At 49.4% G+C, this 24,564-nt stretch overlaps 3 protein-coding genes across 5 annotated transcripts in view; 1 reads left to right on the top strand and 2 right to left on the bottom strand.

The window, feature by feature from the left end:
• The window catches only part of LOC146009852 (uncharacterized), a 70,593-nt gene extending 65,192 nt beyond the window's left edge, over positions 1–5,401 (bottom strand). Inside the window, exons 1-3 of the mRNA XM_083150393.1 lie at positions 5,342–5,401; positions 967–1,119; positions 41–232 (exon numbers count right to left, since the gene is read on the bottom strand). Of these exons, the coding sequence (XP_083006519.1) occupies positions 41–232; positions 967–1,071 (297 nt within the window). The 5' untranslated portion in view covers positions 1,072–1,119; positions 5,342–5,401. The remainder of the gene's footprint in view (positions 1–40; positions 233–966; positions 1,120–5,341) is intronic.
• LOC146009826 (uncharacterized) overlaps positions 1–24,564 on the bottom strand; it is a 426,905-nt gene that overhangs the window by 323,876 nt on the left and 78,465 nt on the right. The gene's annotated exons all lie outside the window — the stretch shown is intronic.
• LOC146009824 (uncharacterized) overlaps positions 1–24,564 on the top strand; it is a 163,849-nt gene that overhangs the window by 129,359 nt on the left and 9,926 nt on the right. For 2 of the 3 annotated variants that reach the window (XM_083150335.1, XM_083150336.1), the window contains exons 3-4: positions 13,724–13,913; positions 22,523–22,601. In XM_083150335.1, the coding sequence (XP_083006461.1) occupies positions 13,848–13,913; positions 22,523–22,601 (145 nt within the window). In that variant the 5' untranslated portion in view covers positions 13,724–13,847. Of the gene's footprint in view, positions 1–5,552; positions 5,640–13,723; positions 13,914–22,522; positions 22,602–24,564 lie in introns of those variants that run through there. The other variant, XM_083150337.1, reaches the window with a different exon arrangement.

Here is a 24,564-nt window from a genome sequence, read left to right as displayed (position 1 = left end):
CCCCGGTGTTACTGTATAATGTCCCATTCCCAGCAGTCACCTCTCCGGTCAGCAGCTGAATGATCTTGTTGGTGAGTTCCAGGATCATCTGGTCATTGTGCCTCTCATGTATCAGTGAGTGAGGTGGAGGCACCGTGATGGGGCTCTGGGTCCTGCTCAGTCCTCCTGACACACGGGGACGGCTGCTGGGTGTCTCACACTCACCGGATGTCTTCTTCACTACTGTGTAATCCTGTGTATTGGGGGAGACAACAAATTTCATTATATAAAATCCCAGTTCCCCTCACCACCCCGGTCACGTCCCTGTATTATTACTATAGATATAAGTGATGTCACTGTCACCTCCCCGGTCACGTCCCTGTATTATTACTATAGATATAAGTGATGTCACGGTCACCTCCCCGGTCACGTCCCTGTATTATTACTATAGATATAAGTGATGTCACTGTCACCTCCCCGGTCACATCCCTGTATTATTACTATAGATATAAGTGATGTCACTGTCACCTCCCTGGTCACGTCTCTGTATTATTTCTATAGATATAAGTGAGGTCACTGTTACCTACCTGGTCACATCCCTGTATTATTACTATAGATATAAGTGATGTCACTGTCACCTCCCCGGTCACATCCCTGTATTATTACTATAGATATAAGTGATGTCACCTCCCCGGTCACGTCCCTGTATTATTACTATAGATATAAGTGATGTCACTGTCACCTCCCCGGTCACATCCCTGTATTATTACTATAGATATAAGTGATGTCACTGTAACCTCCCTGTATTATTACTATAGATATAAGTGATGTCACCTCCCCGGTCACGTCCCTGTATTATTACTATAGATATAAGTGATGTCACTGTTACCTCCCCGGTCACGTCCCTGTGTTATTACTATAGATATAAGTGATGTCACTGTCACGTCCCTGTATTATTACTATAGATATAAGTGATGTCACCGTCACCTCCCCGGTCAGCAGGTAGATGATCTCCAGGGTGAGACTTAGTATCCTCTCAGACATGTGACTCCTGTCCTTCTCCATCCTCAGGGAATCAGTGACGCGTCTCATCCTCACGTGACGTGTAGTAAACTCTCTGGAACCTCACAGCTCAGTGGTCTAGGAGTAAGTATAATAATTATACTACACAGCACAGAGCACACATGTAACATAGATATGAAGCAGTGAGTCCTCCTCTATCCCCCATGTCACACAGCCCTGGTCACACATAAGACGCCCCAGTGACTGTCACACAATGCTGTATTGCTAATAGTTTACACCACACAGCTCATAGCCAGGACACCAAAGGACGCTCCCACTGTATAATAAAAACAGGACACTACACGCTGCTCCTCCTATATAATAATAATAACAACAGGACACCACAGGCTGCTCCTGCTGTATAATAATAACAACAGTACACTACATGCTGCTCCCATTGTATAATAGGAACAACAGGACAACACAGGCTGCTCCCCTTGTATAATACTAATAAAAGAACACCACAGGCTGCTCCCCCTGTATAATAATAACAACAGTACACTACATGCTGCTCCCATTGTATAAAAGGAACAACAGGACAACACAGGCTGCTCCCCTTGTATAATGATAATAATAACATGACACCACAGGCTGCTCCCCCAGTATAATAATAACAGGACACCACAGGCTGCTCCTCCTGTATAGTAATAATAACAGGACATCACAGGCTGCTCCCCCTGTATAATAATAATAACAGGACACCACAGGCTGCTTCCCCTGTATATCAATAATAACAAGACGCCACAGGCTGCTCCCCCTGTATAATAATAATAACAGGACACCACAGGCTGCTCCCCATGTATAATAATAATAATAAAAAGACACCACTGGCTGCTCTCCCTGTATAATAATAATAACAGGACACCACAGGCTGCTCCTCCTGTATAATAATAATAATAACAAGACACCACAGGCTGCTCCCCCTGTATAATATTACCAGGACACCACAGACTGCTCCCCCTGTATAATAATAACATGACACCAAAGGCTGCTCCCCCTGTATAATAATAACAGGACACCACAGGCTTCTCCCCCTGTATAATAATAACAACAGTACACCACAGGCTGCTCACCCTGTATAATAATAACAGGACACCACAGGCTGCTCCCCCTGTATAGTAATAATGACAGGACAACACAGGCGGCTCCCCTGTATAATAATAATAATAACAAGACACCACAGGCTGCTCCCCTGTGTAACAATAACAGGACACCACAGGCTGCTCCCCCTGTATAATAACAGGACACCACAGGCTGCTCCTCCTGCATAATATTCATAACAGAACACCACAGGCTGCTCCCCCTGTATAATAATAACAGGACACCACAGGATGCTCCCCCTGTATAATAATAACAGGGCACCACAGGCTGCTCCCCCTGTATAATAATACCAGGATACCATAGGCTACTCCCCCTGTATAATAATAACAGGACACCACAGGCTGCTCCCTCTATATAATAATAACAGAACACCACAGGCTGCTCCCCCTGTATAATAATAACAGGACACCACAGGATGCTCCCCTTGTATAATAATAACAGGACATAACAGGCTGCTCCCTCTATATAATAATAACAGGACACCACAGGCTGCTCCTCCCGTATAATAACAGGACACCACAGGCTGCTCCCCCTGTATAATATACATAACAGAACACCACAGGCCACTCCCCCTGTATAAGAATAATAACAGGACACCACATGCTGCTCCTCCTGTATGATAATAACAGGACACCACAGGCTGCTCCCCCTGTATAATAATACACAATGCCACAGGCTGCTTCCCCTGTCTAATAATAATAACAAGACACCACATGCTGCTCCCCCTGTATAATATTACCAGGACACCACAGGCTGCTCCCCCTGTATAATAATAACAGGACACCACAGGCTGCTCCCCCTGTATAATAATAACAGGACACCACAGGCTTCTCCCCCTGTATAATAGTAACAGTACACCACAGGCTGCTCCCCCTGTATAATAATAACAGGACACCACAGGCTGCTCCCCCTGTATAGTAATAATGACAGGACACCACAGGCTGCTCCCCAGTATAATAATAATAATAACAAGACACCACAGGGTTCTCCCCGTGTAACAATAACAGGACACCATAGGCTGCTCCCCCTGCATAATAATAACAGGACACCGCAGGCTGCTCCCCCTGTATAATAATAACAGGACAACACAGGCTGCTCCTCCTGCATAATATTCATAACAGGACAACACAGGCTGCTCCTCCTGCATAATAACAGAACACCATAGGCTGCTCATCCTGTATAATAATAATAGGACACCACAGGTTGCTCCCCCTGCATAATAACAGCAGGACATCACAGCCTGCTCCCCCTGTATAATAATAACAGGACACCACTGGCTGCTCCCCCTGTATAATAATAACAGGACACCACAGGCTGCTCCCCCTGTATAATAATAATAACAGGACACAACAGGCTGCTCCCAGTATAAAAATAATAACAGGACACCACAGGCTGCTCCCCCTGTATAATAATAATAATAATAATAATAATAGCAGGACACCACAGGCTGCTCCCCCTATATAATAAGAACTGGACACCACAGGCTGCTCCTCCAGTATAATAACAGGACACCACAGGCTGCTCCCCCTGTATAATATTTATAACAGAACACCACAGGCTGCTCCACCTGTATAAGAATAATAACAGGACACCACAGGCTGCTCCTCCTGTATGATAATAACAGGACACCACAGGCTGCTCCCCCTTTATAATAATAACAGGACACCACAGGCTGCCCCCCCTGTATAATAATAACAACAACAGGACACCACAGGCTGCTCCCTTGTATAATAATAATAATAACAGGACACCACAGGCTGCTCCCCTGTGTAACAATAACAGGACACCACAGGCTGCTCCCCCTGCACAATAACAACAGGACACCACAGCCTGCTCCCCCTGTGTAATAATAACGGGACACCACAGGCTGCTAATCCTGTATAATAATAACAACAGGACACTACATGCTGCTACCCTGTATAATAACAGGACACCACAGGCTGCTCCCCCTGTATAATACTCATAACAGAACACCACAGGCTGCTCCCCCTGTATAATAATAATAATAATAATAATAACAGGACACCACAGGCTGCTCCTCCTGTATAATAATAACCGGACATCACAGGCTGCTCCCCCTGTATAATAATAATAATAACAACAGAACACCACAGGCTGCTCCCCCTGTATAATAATAACAGGACACCACAGGCGGCTCCCTCTGTATAATAACAGGACACCACAGTCTGCTCCCCCAGTATAATAATAACAGGACACCACAGGCTGCTCCCCCTGTATAATAATAACAGGACACCACAGGCTGCTCCCCCTGTATAATAATAACAGGACACCACAGGCTGCTCCCCTGTATAATAATAATAATAACAGAACACTACAGGCGGCTCCCCCTGTATAATAATAACAACAGGACACCACGGGCTGCTCCCCCTGTATAATAACAATAAAAGGACACTACAAGCTGCTCCCCCTGTATAATAATAATAATAACAACAGAACACCGCAGGCTGCTCCCCCTGTATAATAATAACAGGACACCACAGGCTGCTCCGCCTGTATCATAATAACAGTACACCACAGGCTGCTCCTCCTGTATCATAATAACAGGACACCACAGGCAGCTCCTACTCTACAATAATAACAGGACACCACAGGCTGCTCCTCCTGTATAATAACAACACCACAGGCTGCTCCCCCTGTATAATAATAACAGAACACCACAGGCTGCTCCCCCTGTATAGTAATGACTGGACACCACAGGCTGCTCCCCCTTTACATACCTCCCAACTGTCACGATTCCGTCGGGACAGTCCCGATTTTCGGGTCCTGTCCCGACGTCCCACCCGCGGCAGGCATTGTCCCGCTGCGGGGGGTGGCAGTTGGGAGACCCCCCAATCTAGCAGAATAGACGCTGTGCGCATGCGCACAGCGTCTATTCTCGTATGAAAATGAGGTCGCGGCTAATTAGCATAAGCCGCGCCCTCATTTGCATACGCCCCGCCCCCTTTTCGGGCGCTCGCGCGGCTCCGCCGCGCGAGTGTCCCTATTTCTACAAATCAAAAGTTGGGAGGTATGCCTTTATAATATAAAAAAGAGGACACCACAGGCTGCTCCCCCTGTATAATATAAAAACGTGGAAACCATAAGCTGCTCCCCCTGTATAATAACAAAAAGAGGAAACCATAAGCTGCTCCCATAATTAATACTAAAAGGACACCAGAAGCTGCTCCACCTGCATTACCTCATATACAGAACGATATCTCTCGGACAACACACAGCCGGAAATCACGTGCACAGTAGTAGTGGGAAGTCAGGTGGAACGCACAGACAGGAAAACAGATGGAACGCACAGACAGGAAGTCAGCTGGAACGCACAGGCTAGAATTAAATTGGAATATGCATTTGTCTTCCGGTCTATGCGGTCCACCTGACTTCCTGTATATGCCGTCCACCGGACATCCCGCCTCTCCTGTGCACGTGATTTCCGGCTGAATGTTGCTCGCCGCCAGTTATCCGAGAGATATCGTTCTGTATATGAGGTAATGCAGGTGGAGCAGCTTCTGGTGTCTTTTTAGTATTACATAGGGGAGCAGCTTATGGTTTCCTCTTTTTGTTATTATACAGGGGAGCAACCTGCGGTGTCTCCTATTAATATTATACAGGGGGAGCAGCCTGTGGTGTTCTGTTATTATTATACAGGGGGAGCAGCCTGTGGTGTCCTGTATTATTATACAGGAGGAGCAGCCTGTGGTGTCCTGTTATTATTATACAGGGGGAGCAGCCTGTGGTGTCCTGTTATTATTATACAGGGGGAGCATCCTGAGGTGTCCTGTTATTATTATACAGGGGGAGCAGCCTGTAGTGTCCTGTTATTATTATACAGGGGGAGCCGCCTGTAGTGTCCTGTTGTTATTATACAGGGGGAGCAGCCTGTGGTGTCCTGTTATTATTATACAGGTGAGCAGCCTGTGGTGTCCTGTTATTATTACACAGGGGAGCAGCCTGTGGTGTCCTGTTATTATTATACAGGGGGAGCAGCCTGTGGTGTCCTGTTATTATTATACAGTGGGAGCAGCCTGTGGTGTCCTGTTATTATTATTATTATACAGGGGGAGCAGCCTGTGTGGTCCTTTTGTTATTATTATACAGGAGGAGCAACCTGCGGTGTCTCCTATTAATATTATACAGGGGGAGCATCCTGAGGTGTCCTGTTATTATTATACAGGGGGAGCAGCCTGTAGTGTCCTGTTATTATTATACAGGGGGAGCAGCCTGTGGTGTCCTGTTATTGTTATACAGGGGGAGCAGCTTGTGGTGTCCTGTTATTGTTATACAGGGGGAGCAGCCTGTAGTGTCCTGTTATTATTATACAGGGGGAGCAGCCTGTAGTGTCCTGTTATTGTTATACAGGGGGAGCATCCTGAGGTGTCCTGTTATTATTATTATTATTATTATTATTATTATTATTATTATTATTATTATTATTATTATTATTATTATTATACAGGGGGAGCAGCCTGTGGTGTCCTGTTATTATTATACAGGGGAGCAGCCTGTGGTGTCCTGTTATTATTACACAGGGGAGCAGCCTGTGGTGTCCTGTTATTATTACACAGGGGAGCAGCCTGTGGTGTCCTGTTATTATTATACAGGGGGATCAGCCTGTGGTGTCCTGTTAATATTATACAGGGGAGCAGCCTGTAATGTTCTGTTATTATTATACAGGGGGAGCAGCCTGTGGTGCCCTGTTATTATACAGTGGAGCAGCCTGTGGTGTCCTGTTATTATTATACAGGGGAGCAGCCTGTGGTGTCCTGTTATTATTACACAGGGGAGCAGCCTGTGGTGTCCTGTTATTATTACACAGGGGAGCAGCCTGTGGTGTCCTGTTATTATTATACAGGGGGAGCAGCCTGTGGTGTCCTGTTATTATTATACAGGTGAGCAGCCTGTGGTGTCCTGTTATTATACAGGGGAGCAGCCTGTGGTGTCCTGTTATTATTTATACAGGGGGAGCAGCCTGTAGTGCCCTGTTATTATTATTATTATACAGTGGGAGCAGCCTGTGGTGTCCTGTTATTATTATTATTATACAGGGGGAGCAGCCTGTGTGGTCCTTTTGTTATTATTATACAGGAGGAGCAGCCTGTAGTGTCCTGTTATTATTATACAGGGGGAGCAACCTGTGCGGTCCTTTTGTTATTATTATACAGGGGGAGCAGCCTGTGTGGTCCTTTTGTTATTATTATACAGGGGGAGCAGCTTGTGGTGTCCTGGTATTATTATACATGGAAATCAGCCTGTGCTGTCCTGTGATTATTATACAGGGGAAGCAGCTTGTAGTGTCCTGTTATTATTATTATACAGGGGGAGCAGCCTGTGTGGTCCTTTTGTTATTACTATACAGGAGGAGCAGCCTGTAGTGTCCTGTTATTATACAGGGGGAGCAACCTGTGTGGTCCTTTTGTTATTATTATACAGGGGGAGCAGCCTGTGTGGTCCTTTTGTTATTATTATACAGGGGGAGCAGCTTGTGGTGTCCTGTTATTATTATACAGGGGGAGCAGCCTGTGGTGCCCTGTTATTATTATACAGGAGGAGCAGCCTGTGGTGCCCTGTTATTATTATACAGGAGGAGCAGCCTGTGGTGCCCTGTTATTATTATACAGGGGGAGCAGCCTGTGGTGTCCTGTTATTATTATACAGGGGGAGCAGCCTGTAGTGTACTGTTATTATTATATAGGAGGAGCAGCCTGTGGTGTCCTGTTATTATTATACAGGGAGAGCAGCCTGTGGTGTCCTGTTATCATTATACACTAGGAGTAGCCTGTGGTGTCCTGTTATTATTATACAGGGGGAGCAGCCTGTGGTGTCCTGTTATTATTATACAGGGGAGAAGCCTGTGGTGTCCTGTTATTATTATACAGGGGGAGCAGACGGTGGTGTCCTGTTATTATTATACAGGGGGAGCAGCCTGTGGTATCCTGTTGTTATTATTATACAGGGGGAGCAGCCTGTGGTGTCCTCTTATTATATAGGAGGAGCAGCCTGCGTTGTTCTGTTGTTGTTATTATACAGGGGGAGCAGCCTGTGGTGTCCTGTCATTACTGTACAGGGGAGCAGCCTGCGGTGTCCTAGTAATATTATACAGGGGGAGCAGCCTGTGGTGTCCTGTTGTTGTTATTATTATACAGGGGAAGCAGCCTGTTGTGTCCTATTATTATATTGGAGGAGCAGCCTGCGGTGTTCTGTTATTATTATACAGGAGGAGCAGCCTGTAGTGTACTGTTATTATTGTACAGGAGGAGCATCCTGTAGTGTACTGTTATTATTGTACAGGGGGAGCAGCCTGTGGTGTCCTGTTGTTATTACTATACAGGGGGAGCAGCCTGTGGTGTCCTGGTTTTATTATACACTGGTAGTAGCCTGTGGTGTCCTGTTATTATTATACAGCGGGAGTAGCCTGTGGTGTCCTGTTATTATTATACAGGGGGAGCAGATGGTGGTGTCCTGTTGATATTATTATACAGGGGGAGCAGCCTGTGATGTCCTATTAATATTATACAAGTGGAGCAGCCTGTGGTGTCCTGTTATTATACAGGGGGAGCAGCCTGTGGTGTCCTGTTGTTATAATTATACAGGGGGAGCATCCTGTGGTGTCCTGTTATTATTATACAGGAGGAGCAGCCTGTGGTGTACTGTTATTATTATACAGGAGGAGCAGCCTGTGGTGTCCTGTTATTATTATACAGAGGGAGCAGCCTGTGGTGTCCTGTTATTATTATACAGGGGGAGCAGCCTGCGGTGTTCTTTTATTATACAGGGGGAGCAGCCTGTGGTGTCCTGTTGTTGTTATTATTATTATACAGGGGGAGCAGCCTGTGGTGTCCTGTTATTATTATACAGGGGGAGCAGCTTGTAGTGTCCTGTTATTATTATTATTATTATTATTATTATTATTATTATTGTTATTATTATTATTATACAGGGGGAGCAGCCTGTGTGGTCCTTTTGTTATTATTATACAGGAGGAGCAGCCTGTAGTGTCCTGTTATTATTATACAGGGGGAGCAACCTGTGTGGTCCTTTTGTTATTATTATACAGGGGGAGCAGCCTGTGTGGTCCTTTTGTTATTATTATACAGGGGGAGCAGCCTGTGGTGTCCTGGTATTATTATACAGGGGGAGCAACCTGTGGTGTCCTGTTATTATTATACAGGGGGAGCAGCCTGTGATGTCCTGTTGTTATTTTTATTATATAGGGGGTGCAGCCTGTGGTGTCCTGTTGTTATTATACAGGGGGAGCAGATTGTGGTGTCCTGTTATTATTATACAGGGGCAGCAGCCTGTGGTGTCCTGTTGTTATTATTATACAGGGGGAGCAGCCTGCGGTGTTCTGTTGTTGTTGTTATTATTATTATACAAGGGGAGCAGCCTGTGGTGTCCTGTTGTTATTATTATACAGGGGGAGTAGCCTGTGGTGTCCTGTTATTATTATTATACAGGGGGAGAAGATGGTGGTGTCCTGTTATTATTATACAGGGGGAGCAGCCTGCAGTGTCCTATTAATATTATACAGGGGGAGCAGCCTGTGGTGTCCTGTTGTTATTATTATTATTATACAGGGGGAGCAGTCTGTGGTGTTTTATTAATATTATGCAGGGGGAGAAGCCTGTGGTGTGCTATTATTATATTGGAGGAGCAGCCTGTGGTGTCCTATTATTATTATACAGGGGGAGCAGCCTGTAGTGTCCTGTGATTATTATACAGGGAGAGCAGCCTGCGGAGTCCTGTTATTATACAGGGAGAGCAGCCTGCGGAGTCCTGTTATTATACAGGGGGAGCAGACGGTGGTGTCCTGTTATTATTATACAGGGGGAGCAGCCTGCGGTGTCCTATTAATATTATACAGGGGGAGCAGCCTGTGGTGTCCTTTTGTTATTATTATACAGGGGGAGCAGCCTGTGGTGTCCTGTTATTATTATGCAGAAGGAGCAGCCTGTGGTGTCCTGTTATTGTTATACAGGGGGAGCAGCCTGTGGTGTCTTGTTATTATTATACAGGGGGAGCAGCCTGTGGTGTCCTGTTGTTATTATTATTATACAGGGTTAGCAGCCTGTGGTGTCCTGTTATTATTATACAGGGGGAGCAGCCTGTGGTGTCCTGTTATTATTATTATACAGGGGGAGCAGCCTGTGGTGTCCTGTTATTATTATTATACAGGGGGAGCAGCCTGCGGTGTCCTGTTATTATTATACAGGGGGAGCGGCCTGCGGTGTCCTGTTATTATTATACAGGGGGAGCAGCCTGCGTTGTTCTGTTATTATACAGGGTGAGCAGCCTGTGGTGTCCTGTTTTATAATTATTATTATACAGGGGGAGCAGCCTGTGGTTTCCTTTTTTTTATTATACAGGAGGAGCAGCCTGTAGTGTCTTGTTGTTATTATTATATAGCGGGAGCAGCCTGTGGGGTTCTGTTATTATTATACAGGGGGAGCAGCCTGTGGTGTCCTGTTATTGTCATTATTATAGAGGATGAGCAGCCTATGGTGTCCTTTTATTATTATACATGGAAATCAGCCTGTGGTATCCTGTTATTATTATACAGGGGGAGCAGCCTGTAGTGTCCTGTTGTTGTTGTTGTTGTTGTTATTATTATTATTATTATTATTATTATACAGAAGGAGCAGCCTGTAGTGTCCTAGTGTTCCTTCTAGGAACGAATTGAGGCAGGGCGCTGGAGGGGCGGACCGGGCACGCCGCCAACGTAACTACGGGGGGCGTGCCCGGGCCGCCAACGTAACTACGGGGGGCGTGCCCGGGCCGCCGCGTCACGACGGGGGGCGTGCCCGGGCCGCCGCGTCACGACGGGGGGGCGTGCCCGGGCCGCCACGTCACGACGGGGGGCGTGCCCGGGCCGCCGCGTCACGACGGGAGGCGTGCCCGAGCCGCCGCGTCACGACGGGGGGCGTGCCCGAGCCGCCGCGTCACGACGGGAGGCGTGCCCGAGCCGCCGCGTCACTACAGGAGGCGTGCCCGGGCCGCCGCGTCACTACAGGAGGCGTGCCCGGGCCGCCGCGTCACTACAGGAGGCGTGCCCGGGCCGCCTCGTCACTACAGGAGGCGTGCCCGGGCCGCCGCGTCACTACAGGAGGCGTGCCCGGGCCGCCGCGTCACTACAGGAGGCGTGCCCGGGCAGTGTGTTGGTGCCGCCAGCAGCAGTGTGGCAGCCCCCAGAGATGCGGGATGGTGCGGCGGGCGGAGCAGTACAAGCCCTCCCAAAGAAGGGGTGGTGCAGGGGTCCTGGGGAGACCCGGCAGGGGTCCTGTGGACCCAAAATTTCATCAGTGGTCATCTGCATGCAGAGATGGATGCTGGAGGTAATGATTGGCTGGAATGTCTGCATTTGCTGCAGGTCAGGCTGTGGAAATGTCCGGAATGGATGCCGATAAGTGTCTATGATAACTGCAATGCCTGTTGCTGCCACAATGATGCCTGGGAGTGCAGACCTGTGGGTGGAGGTGAGGGGGCTATTCTTGGGGTTGCTTACAGTGGAGGAAAATCGTTTGCCTGCCCAGTTGCTGTTATGATTAGCACCTGTTCTATAAGGATAGAACAGGGAACTAGAGCAGTAAGGTGTATGGAAAAGTGGCAGGATATCCAGAAATAAAGAAATGAGTAAAACTAAACTGTATACAGGACTCAGGACTGACACCAGTAACTGATAGTAACCAGTAGCATAGAGGTGAGAGTGCAGATCACATGATCGGGGTATGGATGTATAAATGGAATATGGGAATAACAAGAAACAAGCTGTGACCAATGTAAGGAAAAGGTCACCGCACCCTAGTCTAACAGCTAACTCTATTGCTTCTACCAGAAACCACTGGATAGCTGCAGTGCTAAAGCTTCACATTTTACAGCCATGTTTGAAGGGGCGAATTAGGTCCGCCCCAACTCCGGTGCCATCAGGTCCTACAGGGAAACAAGACACGAGTGGAAGACAAGCGGAAAACTAACTAAATAAAACAAGTTTACCTAAAAAAACTAATGAAAAGTGTGCAATAACAATGCACACAAACACCAGAAGTGACCTCGTCACACACAAAAGAACAATAGCGACCTCCACACGGAAACGAACCAGAGGCGGCCCTGTCGCTGATGAGCAAGCACCAGAAGTGTCCTCGTCGCACACAAAAGAACATTAGCGATCTTGTCGTGGATAAGAACCATAGGTGGTCCTGCCGCTATTAAGCGAGTACCAGAAGCGACCTTGTGGCACACAAAAGAACAATAGCGATCATGTCTGGGATAATAACCAGAGGCGGACCTGCCGCTATTAAGCAAACACCAGAAGCGACCTCGCTGTTACTAAGCCACATTGTCACGAACAAACATTAAATAAACATCCCAGATGCAAAATATACATAGTACAACAGTATACAAACAGAAGACCTAGGAGCTCAACAGGAAGTATCACCGGCAGGGAGGGGCTGACCAGAATCCCGAATGAAGGGTAACCAGCTACTAAGATATCCAGTGCAAGTGGACTGCTGCACAGCGACACACTCCAGGTTGCCGAGCAACAGCTTCATAACAAAACCAGCAGCAGCACCCCTGACAGCTGCTGCCATATTGGATACCTCGGTGTCTTTGCCGGGTATTGTCCTCTTAGAGAACAGACTGCATCTCGGGAAAGTCAAAGGAGGAGGCTGCTCTGAGTCTTCCGACCACTGTCTAGGCCATCTTCTACCGACCTATAAGCAGAAGCTGAGATTGGTCAAGTCTGTGGTGAAGAGATAAACTAGCCAGACAAGGTTGGAATTCCAGGTCTGTTTCTCTGACATTGATCTTCAATCGTTCAGTCACTGATCCTGTGTCAGTGAGGAGAGGCATCAGCCAATAACTAATGACATGAAACCATCCAACCTCCCCGCTGTTATGAGCCGGAAATTGGCGGATGCGTGGAACAGCTTATACGGCAGGGTCAAAAAAAGTTGAACCTAGCCCTGGTGCTAGTGGCGGTAATCCCATCTCCTAATCCCGGGTGACATTCCCAGGCTTTGGGGTAGAGCTGGTGGAGATGTCCAGAAGGGTCCAGCTTCGACCCTCGGGCGAACAGGTGCGTAGAAGATGCAGTCAATCTGGGGCTACGTTATATTCGGCAGCATCTGGACTCGCCTGGTACCTATGTGCGGGTCCTGTTCAGCGATTTTGGTTTGGCATTCAATACAATTGTTCCAAGTATCCTGCTCCCTAAATGACTTCATTTTGGGGTTCCGGAAAGTAGTTGCTACTGGATTGTAGATATTTTGAAGGTTGGAATCAGGTTGTGAAAGCGGCTGAGCTCACCTCGTGTGTGAATATTGTGTTATTCTGCTGCTGGAAGGTTGATATTCTCTATAATGTTGTTGTTTATTACCATGCTATGGGCAGATTCTGTCTACTATCTTCTAGGGTGTAGATTCTGATTGGTTGCCCAAAGCAACATCACATGTGAAGTAGAATACACATCTTAGTAATATTCCCCCTAAGTATAAGGCGGTATATCTCGTCAGTGATAATAATTCTTCTGATTCTGGGAGTGTATATAATGATATTTGATGTCTCCCCCAATACACAGGGTTACACAGTAGTGAGGAAGACATCCGGTGAGTGTGAGACACCCAGCAGCCGTCCCCGTGTGTCAGGAGGACTGAGCAGGACCCAGAGCCCCATCACGGTGCCTCCACCTCACTCACTGATACATGAGAGACAGTGACAAGAAGATCATGGAACTCCCCAAAAAGATCATTCAGCTGCTGATTGGAGAGGTAAAAATAACAACAAAACAATCAGGCGCGATAGTACAAAAATTGTTCCATCAAAATAAACATAAATATATCTATATTACACTGTATTGAGTGATATTTAGGCTTTTCTGGAAATTGCTTTTAAAGAACAAATGGATAGTTTACTAATTCAGAGCAATTAATCAATCATGTGTGTATATATAACTCTGTAACTGTAAAAGAGAGCGCCACACATCTGGAATAATTATAATTAAGAAAATCTATATTTATTAACTTTATCCGGTTGGTTACTAGTATAACCTTTAAAACATGACTGCATACAAACTCAAAAATGCATAAATATCAACAATAAAATATATACCCGCTCCTCAATATATAATTAAAAAGGCATTAATCTGCTCTAACCAGCTCCGGAGTGGTGCCACTTCCTATAGAAAAATGATTATATTTTAGTGAAAACTGAATTGGAAAGGAAGTCTCTCGGTTGTAAAATGGATTAAATCGAGTTGTGAAAAATAGTGATGATCATATGGGCAGTTCTTAGGACCTTAATCCTTTAGACAGAACCTCAGAAATGGCCAATCTAGGCAGTGGATACGCCCGCTTGGTTATATTCAGAAAATGACCTTTGTGACACAAAACCGGCAATACCTCAGTTCAAATATATCCGTATCTTTGCCGCAGCCACGCGATGATGTGGAGGATGCGGCTCCAGCTACACCCGATTAAGTTAATAAATATATATTTTCTTCATTATAATTTTCCAGATGTGTGGCGCTCTCTTTTACAGTGACAGTTATATATACACATGATTGATTAATTGTTGTGAATTTGTAAGCTATCCATTTGATTGGAGAGGTGACTTCCGGGAATAAGACATTATACAGTATCACCGGGGGATGTGACCGGAGAGGTGACTGCTGGGAATGGGACGTTATACAGTAACACCGGGGGATGTGACCGGAGAGGTGACTGCTGGGAATGGGATGTTATACAGTAACACCGGGGGATGTGACCGGAGAGGTGACTGCTGGGAATGGGACGTTATACAGTAACACCAGGGGATGTGACCGGAGAGGTGACTGCTGGGAATGGGATGTTATACAGTAACACCGGGGGATGTGACCGGAGAGGTGACTGCTGGGAATGGGACGTTATACAGTAACATTGGGGATGTGACCGGAGAGGTGACTGCTGGGAATGGGACGTTATACAGTAACACCGGGGGATGTGACCGGAAAAGTTACTGCAGGGAATGGGACGTTATACAGTAACACCGGGGGATGTGACCGGAGAGGTGACTGCTGGGAATGGGACGTTATACAGTAACACCGGGGGATGTGTCCGGAGAGGTGACTGCTGGGAACGGGACGTTATACAGTAACACCGGGGGATGTGACCGGAGAGGTGAATGCTGGGAATGGGGCGTTATACAGTAACACCGGGGGATGTGACCGGAGAGGTGACTGCTGGGAATGGGACGTTATACAGTAACACCGGGGGATGTGACCGGAGAGGTGACTGCTGGGAATGGGACGTTATACGGTAACACCGGGGGATGTGACCGGAGAGGTGACTGCTGGGAATGGGACATTATACAGTAACACCGTGGGATGTGACCGGAGAGGTGACTGCTGGGAATGGGACGTTATACAGTAACATTGGGGATGTGACCGGAGAGGTGACTGCTGGGAATGGGGCGTTATACAGTAACACCGGGGGATGTGACCGGAGAGGTGACTGCTGGGAATGGGACGTTATACAGTAACACCGGGGGATGTGACCGGAGAGGTGACTGCTGGGAATGGGATGTTATACAATAACACCGGGGATGTGACCGGAGAGGAGACTGCTGGGAATGGGACGTTATACAGTAACACCGGGGATGTGACCGGAGAGGTGACTGCTGGGAATGGGACGTTATACAGTAACACCGGGGGATGTGACCGGAGAGGTGACTGCTGGGAATGGGACGTTATACGGTAACACCGGGGGATGTGACCGGAGAGGTGACTGCTGGGAATGGGACGTTATACGGTAACACCGGGGGATGTGACCGGAGAGGTGACTGCTGGGAATGGGACGTTATCCAGTAACACTGGGGGATGTGACCGGAGAGGTGACTGCTGGGAATGGGACGTTATACAGTAACACCAGGGGGATGTGACAGGAGAGGTGACTGCTGGGAATGGGACGTTATACAGTAACACCGGGGGATGTGACCGGAGAGGTGACTGCTGGGAATGGGACGTTATACGGTAACACCGGGGGATGTGACCGGAGAGGTGACTGCTGGGAATGGGACATTATACAGTAACACCGTGGGATGTGACCGGAGAGGTGACTGCTGGGAATGGGACGTTATATAGTAACACTGGGGGATGTGACCGGAGAGGTGACTGCTGGGAATGGGACGTTATCCAGTAACACTGGGGGATGTGACCGGAGAGGTGACTGCTGGGAATGGGACGTTATACAGTAACACCAGGGGGATGTGACAGGAGAGGTGACTGCTGGGAATGGGACGTTATACAGTAACACCGGGGGATGTGACCGGAGAGGTGACTGCTGGGAATGGGACGTTATACAGTAACACCGGGGGATGTGACCGGAGAGGTGACTGCTGGGAATGGGACGTTATACGGTAACACCGGGGGATGTGACCGGAGAGGTGACTGCTGGGAATGGGACATTATACAGTAACACCGTGGGATGTGACCGGAGAGGTGACTGCTGGGAATGGGACGTTATATAGTAACACTGGGGGATGTGACCGGAGAGGTGACTGCTGGGAATGGGACGTTATCCAGTAACACTGGGGGATGTGACCGGAGAGGTGACTGCTGGGAATGGGACGTTATACAGTAACACCAGGGGGATGTGACAGGAGAGGTGACTGCTGGGAATGGGACGTTATACAGTAACACCGGGGGATGTGACCGGAGAGGTGACTGCTGGGAATGGGACGTTATACAGTAACAACGGGGGATGTGACCGGAGAGGTGACTGCTGGGAATGGGACGTTATGCAGTAACACCGGGGGATGTGACCGGAGAGGTGACTGCTGGGAATGGGACGTTATACAGGAACACCGGGGGATGTGACCGGAGGGGTGACTGCTGGGAATCGGACGTTATACAGTAACACCGGGGGATGTGACCGGAGAGGTGACTGCTAGGAATGGGACGTTATACAGTAACACCGGGGGATGTGACCGGAGAGGTGACTACTGGGAATGGGACGTTATACAGTAACACCGGGGGATGTGACCGGAGAGGTGGCTGCTGGGAATGGGACGTTATACAGTAACACCGGGGGATGTGACCGGAGAGGTGACTGCTGGGAATGGGACGTTATACAGTAACACCGGGGGATGTGACTGCAGAGGTGACTGCTGGGAATGGGACGTTATACAGTAACACCGGGGGATGTGACCGGAGAGGTGACTGCTGGGAATGGGACGTTATACAGTAACACCGGGGGATGTGACCGGAGAGGTGACTGCTGGGAATGGGACGTTATACAGTAACACCGGGGGATGTGACCGGAGAGGTGACTGCTGGGAATGGGACGTTATACAGTAACATAGGGGGATGTGACCGGAGAGGTGACTGCTGGGAATGGGACATTATACAGTAACACCGGGGGATGTGACCGGAGGGGTGACTGCTGGGAATGGGACGTTATACAGTAACACCGGGGGATGTGACCGGAGAGGTGACTGCTGGGAATGGGGCGTTATGCAGTAACACCGGGGGATGTGACCGGAGAGGTGACTGCTGGGAATAGGACGTTATACAGTAACACCGGAGGATGTGACCGGAGAGGTGACTGCTGGGAATGGGACGTTATACAGTAACACCGGGGATGTGACCGGAGAGGTGACTGCTGGGAATGGGATGTTATATAGTAACACCGGGGGATGTGACGGGAGGGGTGACTGCTGGGAATGGGACGTTATACAGTAACACCGGGGGATGTGACCGGAGAGGTGACTGCTGGGAATGGGACGTTATACAGTAACACCGGGGGATGTGAACGGAGAGGTGACTGCTGGGAATGGGACGTTATACAGTAACACCGGGGGATGTGACCGGAGAGGTGACTGCTGGGAATGGGACGTTATACAGTAACACCGGGGGATGTGACCGGAGAGGTGACTGCTGGGAATGGGACGTTATACGGTAACACCGGGGGATGTGACCGGAGAGGTGACTGCTGGGAATGGGACGTTATACAGTAACACCAGGGGGATGTGACAGGAGAGGTGACTGCTGGGAATGGGACGTTATACAGTAACACCGGGGGATGTGACCGGAGAGGTGACTGCTGGGAATGGGACGTTATACGGTAACACCGGGGGATGTGACCGGAGAGGTGACTGCTGGGAATGGGACGTTATACTGTAACACCGTGGGATGTGACCGGAGAGGTGACTGCTGGGAATGGGACGTTATATAGTAACACTGGGGGATGTGACCGGAGAGGTGACTGCTGGGAATGGGACGTTATCCAGTAACACTGGGGGATGTGACCGGAGAGGTGACTGCTGGGAATGGGACGTTATACAGTAACACCAGGGGGATGTGACAGGAGAGGTGACTGCTGGGAATGGGATGTTATACAGTAACACCGGGGGATGTGACCGGAGAGGTGACTGCTGGGAATGGGACGTTATACAGTAACAACGGGGGATGTGACCGGAGAGGTGACTGCTGGGAATGGGACGTTATGCAGTAACACCGGGGGATGTGACCGGAGAGGTGACTGCTGGGAATGGGACGTTATACAGGAACACCGGGGGATGTGACCGGAGGGGTGACTGCTGGGAATCGGACGTTATACAGTAACACCGGGGGATGTGACCGGAGAGGTGACTGCTAGGAATGGGACGTTATACAGTAACACCGGGGGATGTGACCGGAGAGGTGACTGCTGGGAATGGGACGTTATACAGTAACACCAGGGGGATGTGACAGGAGAGGTGACTGCTGGGAATGGGACGTTATACAGTAACACCAGGGGGATGTGACCGGAGAGGTGACTGCTGGGAATGGGACGTTATACAGTAACACCAGGGGGATGTGACCGGAGAGGTGACTGCTGGGAATGGGACGTTATACAGTAACACCAGGGGGATGTGACAGGAGAGGTGACTGCTGGGAATGGGACGTTATACAGTAACACCGGGGGATGTGACCGGAGAGGTGACTGCTGGGAATGGGACGTTATACAGTAACACCGGGGGATGTGACCGGAGAGGTGACTACTGGGAATGGGACGTTATACAGTAACACCGGGGGATGTGACCGGAGAGGTGGCTGCTGGGAATGGGACGTTATACAGTAACACCGGGGGATGTGACCGGAGAGGTGACTGCTGGGAATGGGACGTTATACAGTAACACCGGGGGATGTGACCGGAGAGGTGACTGCTGGGAATGGGACGTTATACAGTAACACCGGGGGATGTGACCGGAGAGGTGACTGCTGGGAATGGGACGTTATACAGTAACACCGGGGGATGTGACCGGAGAGGTGACTGCTGGGAATGGGACGTTATACAGTAACACCGGGGGATGTGACCGGAGAGGTGACTGCTGGGAATGGGACGTTATACAGTAACATAGGGGGATGTGACCGGAGAGGTGACTGCTGGGAATGGGACATTATACAGTAACACCGGGGGATGTGACCGGAGGGGTGACTGCTGGGAATGGGACGTTATACAGTAACACCGGGGGATGTGACCGGAGAGGTGACTGCTGGGAATGGGGCGTTATGCAGTAACACCGGGGGATGTGACCGGAGAGGTGACTGCTGGGAATAGGACGTTATACAGTAACACCGGAGGATGTGACCGGAGAGGTGACTGCTGGGAATGGGACGTTATACAGTAACACCGGGGATGTGACCGGAGAGGTGACTGCTGGGAATGGGATGTTATATAGTAACACCGGGGGATGTGACGGGAGGGGTGACTGCTGGGAATGGGACGTTATACAGTAACACCGGGGGATGTGACCGGAGAGGTGACTGCTGGGAATGGGACGTTATACAGTAACACCGGGGGATGTGAACGGAGAGGTGACTGCTGGGAATGGGACGTTATACAGTAACACCGGGGGATGTGACCGGAGAGGTGACTGCTGGGAATGGGACGTTATACAGTAACACCGGGGGATGTGACCGGAGAGGTGACTGCTGGGAATGGGACGTTATACGGTAACACCGGGGGATGTGACCGGAGAGGTGACTGCTGGGAATGGGACGTTATACGGTAACACCAGGGGGATGTGACAGGAGAGGTGACTGCTGGGAATGGGACGTTATACAGTAACACCGGGGGATGTGACCGGAGAGGTGACTGCTGGGAATGGGACGTTATACAGTAACACCGGGGGATGTGACCGGAGAGGTGACTGCTGGGAATGGGACGTTATACAGTAACACCGGGGGATGTGACCGGAGAGGTGACTGCTGGGAATGGGACGTTATACAGTAACATAGGGGGATGTGACCGGAGAGGTGACTGCTGGGAATGGGACATTATACAGTAACACCGGGGGATGTGACCGGAGGGGTGACTGCTGGGAATGGGACGTTATACAGTAACACCGGGGGATGTGACCGGAGAGGTGACTGCTGGGAATGGGGCGTTATGCAGTAACACCGGGGGATGTGACCGGAGAGGTGACTGCTGGGAATAGGACGTTATACAGTAACACCGGAGGATGTGACCGGAGAGGTGACTGCTGGGAATGGGACGTTATACAGTAACACCGGGGATGTGACCGGAGAGGTGACTGCTGGGAATGGGATGTTATATAGTAACACCGGGGGATGTGACGGGAGGGGTGACTGCTGGGAATGGGACGTTATACAGTAACACCGGGGGATGTGACCGGAGAGGTGACTGCTGGGAATGGGACGTTATACAGTAACACCGGGGGATGTGACCGGAGAGGTGACTGCTGGGAATGGGACGTTATACAGTAACACCGGGGGATGTGACCGGAGAGGTGACTGCTGGGAATGGGACGTTATACAGTAACACCGGGGGATGTGACCGGAGAGGTGACTGCTGGGAATGGGACGTTATACGGTAACACCGGGGGATGTGACCGGAGAGGTGACTGCTGGGAATGGGACGTTATCCAGTAACACTGGGGGATGTGACCGGAGAGGTGACTGCTGGGAATGGGACGTTATACAGTAACACCAGGGGGATGTGACAGGAGAGGTGACTGCTGGGAATGGGACGTTATACAGTAACACCGGGGGATGTGACCGGAGAGGTGACTGCTGGGAATGGGACGTTATACGGTAACACCGGGGGATGTGACCGGAGAGGTGACTGCTGGGAATGGGACATTATACTGTAACACCGTGGGATGTGACCGGAGAGGTGACTGCTGGGAATGGGACGTTATATAGTAACACTGGGGGATGTGACCGGAGAGGTGACTGCTGGGAATGGGACGTTATCCAGTAACACTGGGGGATGTGACCGGAGAGGTGACTGCTGGGAATGGGACGTTATACAGTAACACCAGGGGGATGTGACAGGAGAGGTGACTGCTGGGAATGGGACGTTATACAGTAACACCGGGGGATGTGACCGGAGAGGTGACTGCTGGGAATGGGACGTTATACAGTAACAACGGGGGATGTGACCGGAGAGGTGACTGCTGGGAATGGGACGTTATGCAGTAACACCGGGGGATGTGACCGGAGAGGTGACTGCTGGGAATGGGACGTTATACAGGAACACCGGGGGATGTGACCGGAGGGGTGACTGCTGGGAATCGGACGTTATACAGTAACACCGGGGGATGTGACCGGAGAGGTGACTGCTAGGAATGGGACGTTATACAGTAACACCGGGGGATGTGACCGGAGAGGTGACTACTGGGAATGGGACATTATACAGTAACACCGGGGGATGTGACCGGAGAGGTGGCTGCTGGGAATGGGACGTTATACAGTAACACCGGGGGATGTGACCGGAGAGGTGACTGCTGGGAATGGGACGTTATACAGTAACACCGGGGGATGTGACCGGAGAGGTGACTGCTGGGAATGGGACGTTATACAGTAACACCGGGGGATGTGACCGGAGAGGTGACTGCTGGGAATGGGACGTTATACAGTAACATAGGGGGATGTGACCGGAGAGGTGACTGCTGGGAATGGGACGTTATACAGTAACACCGGGGGATGTGACCGGAGGGGTGACTGCTGGGAATGGGACGTTATACAGTAACACCGGGGGATGTGACCGGAGAGGTGACTGCTGGGAATGGGGCGTTATGCAGTAACACCGGGGGATGTGACCGGAGAGGTGACTGCTGGGAATAGGACGTTATACAGTAACACCGGAGGATGTGACCGGAGAGGTGACTGCTGGGAATGGGACGTTATACAGTAACACCGGGGATGTGACCGGAGAGGTGACTGCTGGGAATGGGATGTTATATAGTAACACCGGGGGATGTGACGGGAGGGGTGACTGCTGGGAATGGGACGTTATACAGTAACACCAGGGATGTGTCTGGGTGATGACTGTATTATTGTGTGTGTCAGGTGCCTATAAGGTGTCAAGATGTCACTGTCTATCTCTCCATGCAGAAGGGGGAGTATATAGCGGAACACAGGGGTCTGTACAAGGACGTGATGATGGAGAATCACCGGCCCCTCACATCACTGGGTAAGAGGAGACATTTATTGTACAGGGAAGAGCAGGTATGGGGGTCCCCTATATAAACACATCATATCCTAATCACATATATACCATGTCCTCAGTCACTGCGTGTCTCCTAAAGATGGGCCCAGTAACAGGAATACCCCAGAGAGATGTCCCCGTCCTCTGTATTCCCAGTATAATCACATATATTCAATGTCCTCAGTCACTGTGTGTCTCCTACAGATGGGCCCAGTAACAGGAATACCCCAGAGAGATGTCCCCGTCCTCTGTATTCCCAGGATAATCACATATATACAATGTCCTCAGTCACTGTGTGTCTCCTACAGATGTAACCAGTAACAGAGATACCCCAGAGAGATGTCCCCGTCCTCTGTATTCCCAGGATAATCACATATATACAATGTACTCAGTCACTGTGTGTCTCCTACAGATGGGCCCAGGAACAGGAATACCCCAGAGAGATGTCCCCGTCCTCTGTATTCCCAGGATTATCACATATATACCATGTACTCAGTCACTGTGTGTCTCCTACAGATGGGCCCAGTAACAGGAATACCCCAGAGAGATGTCCCCGTCCTCTGTATTCCCAGGATAATCACATATATACAATGTCCTCAGTCACTGTGTGTCTCCAACAGATGGCCCAGTAACAGGAATACCCCAGAGAGATGTCCCCGTCCTCTGTATTCCCAGGATAATCACATATATACAATGTCCTCAGTCACTGCGTGTCTCCTATAGATGGGCCCAGTAACAGAGATACCCCAGAGAGATGTCCCCGTCCTCTGTATTCCCAGGATAATCACATATATACAATGTCCTCAGTCACTGTGTGTCTCCTACAGATGTAACCAGTAACAGAGATACCCCAGAGAGATGTCCCCGTCCTCTGTATTCCCAGGATAATCACATATATACAATGTACTCAGTCACTGTGTGTCTCCTACAGATGGGCCCAGGAACAGGAATACCCCAGAGAGATGTCCCCGTCCTATGTATTCCCAGGATAATCACATATATACAATGTCCTCAGTCACTGTGTGTCTCCTACAGATGGGCCCAGTAACAGGAATACCCCAGAGAGATGTCCCTGTCCTCTGTATTCCCAGGATAATAACATATATACAATGTCCTCAGTCACTGCGTGTCTCTTACAGATGGACCCAGTAACAGGAATACCCCAGAGAGATGTCCCCGTCCTCTGTATTCCCAGGATAATCACATATATACAATGTCCTCAGTCACTGCGTGTCTCCTACAGATGTGACAGTAACAGGAATACCCCAGAGAGATGTCCCTGTCCTCTGTTTTCCCAGGATAATCACATATATACAATGTCCTCAGTCACTGTGTGTCTCCTACAGATGGGCCCAGTAACAGAGATACCCCAGAGAGATGTCCCCGTCCTCTGTATTCCCAGGATAATCACATATATACCATGTCCTCAGTCACTGCGTGTCTCCTACAGATGTGACAGTAACAGGAATACCCCAGAGAGATGTCCCCGTCCTCTGTATTCCCAGGATAATCACATATATACAATGTCCTCAGTCACTGCGTGTCTCCTACAGATGTGACAGTAACAGGAATACCCCAGAGAGATGTCCCTGTCCTCTGTATTCCCAGGATAATCACATATATACCATGTCCTCAGTCACTGTGTGTCTCCTACAGATGGGCCCAGTAACAGGAATACCCCAGAGAGATGTCCCCGTCCTCTGTTTTCCCAGGATAATCACATATATACAATGTCCTCAGTCACTGTGTGTCTCCTACAGATGGGCCCAGTAACAGAGATACCCCAGAGAGATGTCCCCGTCCTCTGTATTCCCAGGATAATCACATATATACTATGTCCTCAGTCACTGCGTGTCTCCTACAGATGGGCCCAGTAACAGGAATACCCCAGAGAGATGTCCCCGTCCTCTGTATTCCCAGGATAATTACATATATACAATGTCCTCAG

The sequence above is a fragment of the Crinia signifera genome, chromosome 6 (assembly GCF_055691185.1).
Source record: "Crinia signifera chromosome 6, ASM5569118v1, whole genome shotgun sequence".
NCBI lineage: Eukaryota > Metazoa > Chordata > Amphibia > Anura > Myobatrachidae > Crinia > Crinia signifera.
This window is presented reverse-complemented; position numbering and strand designations above follow the sequence as displayed.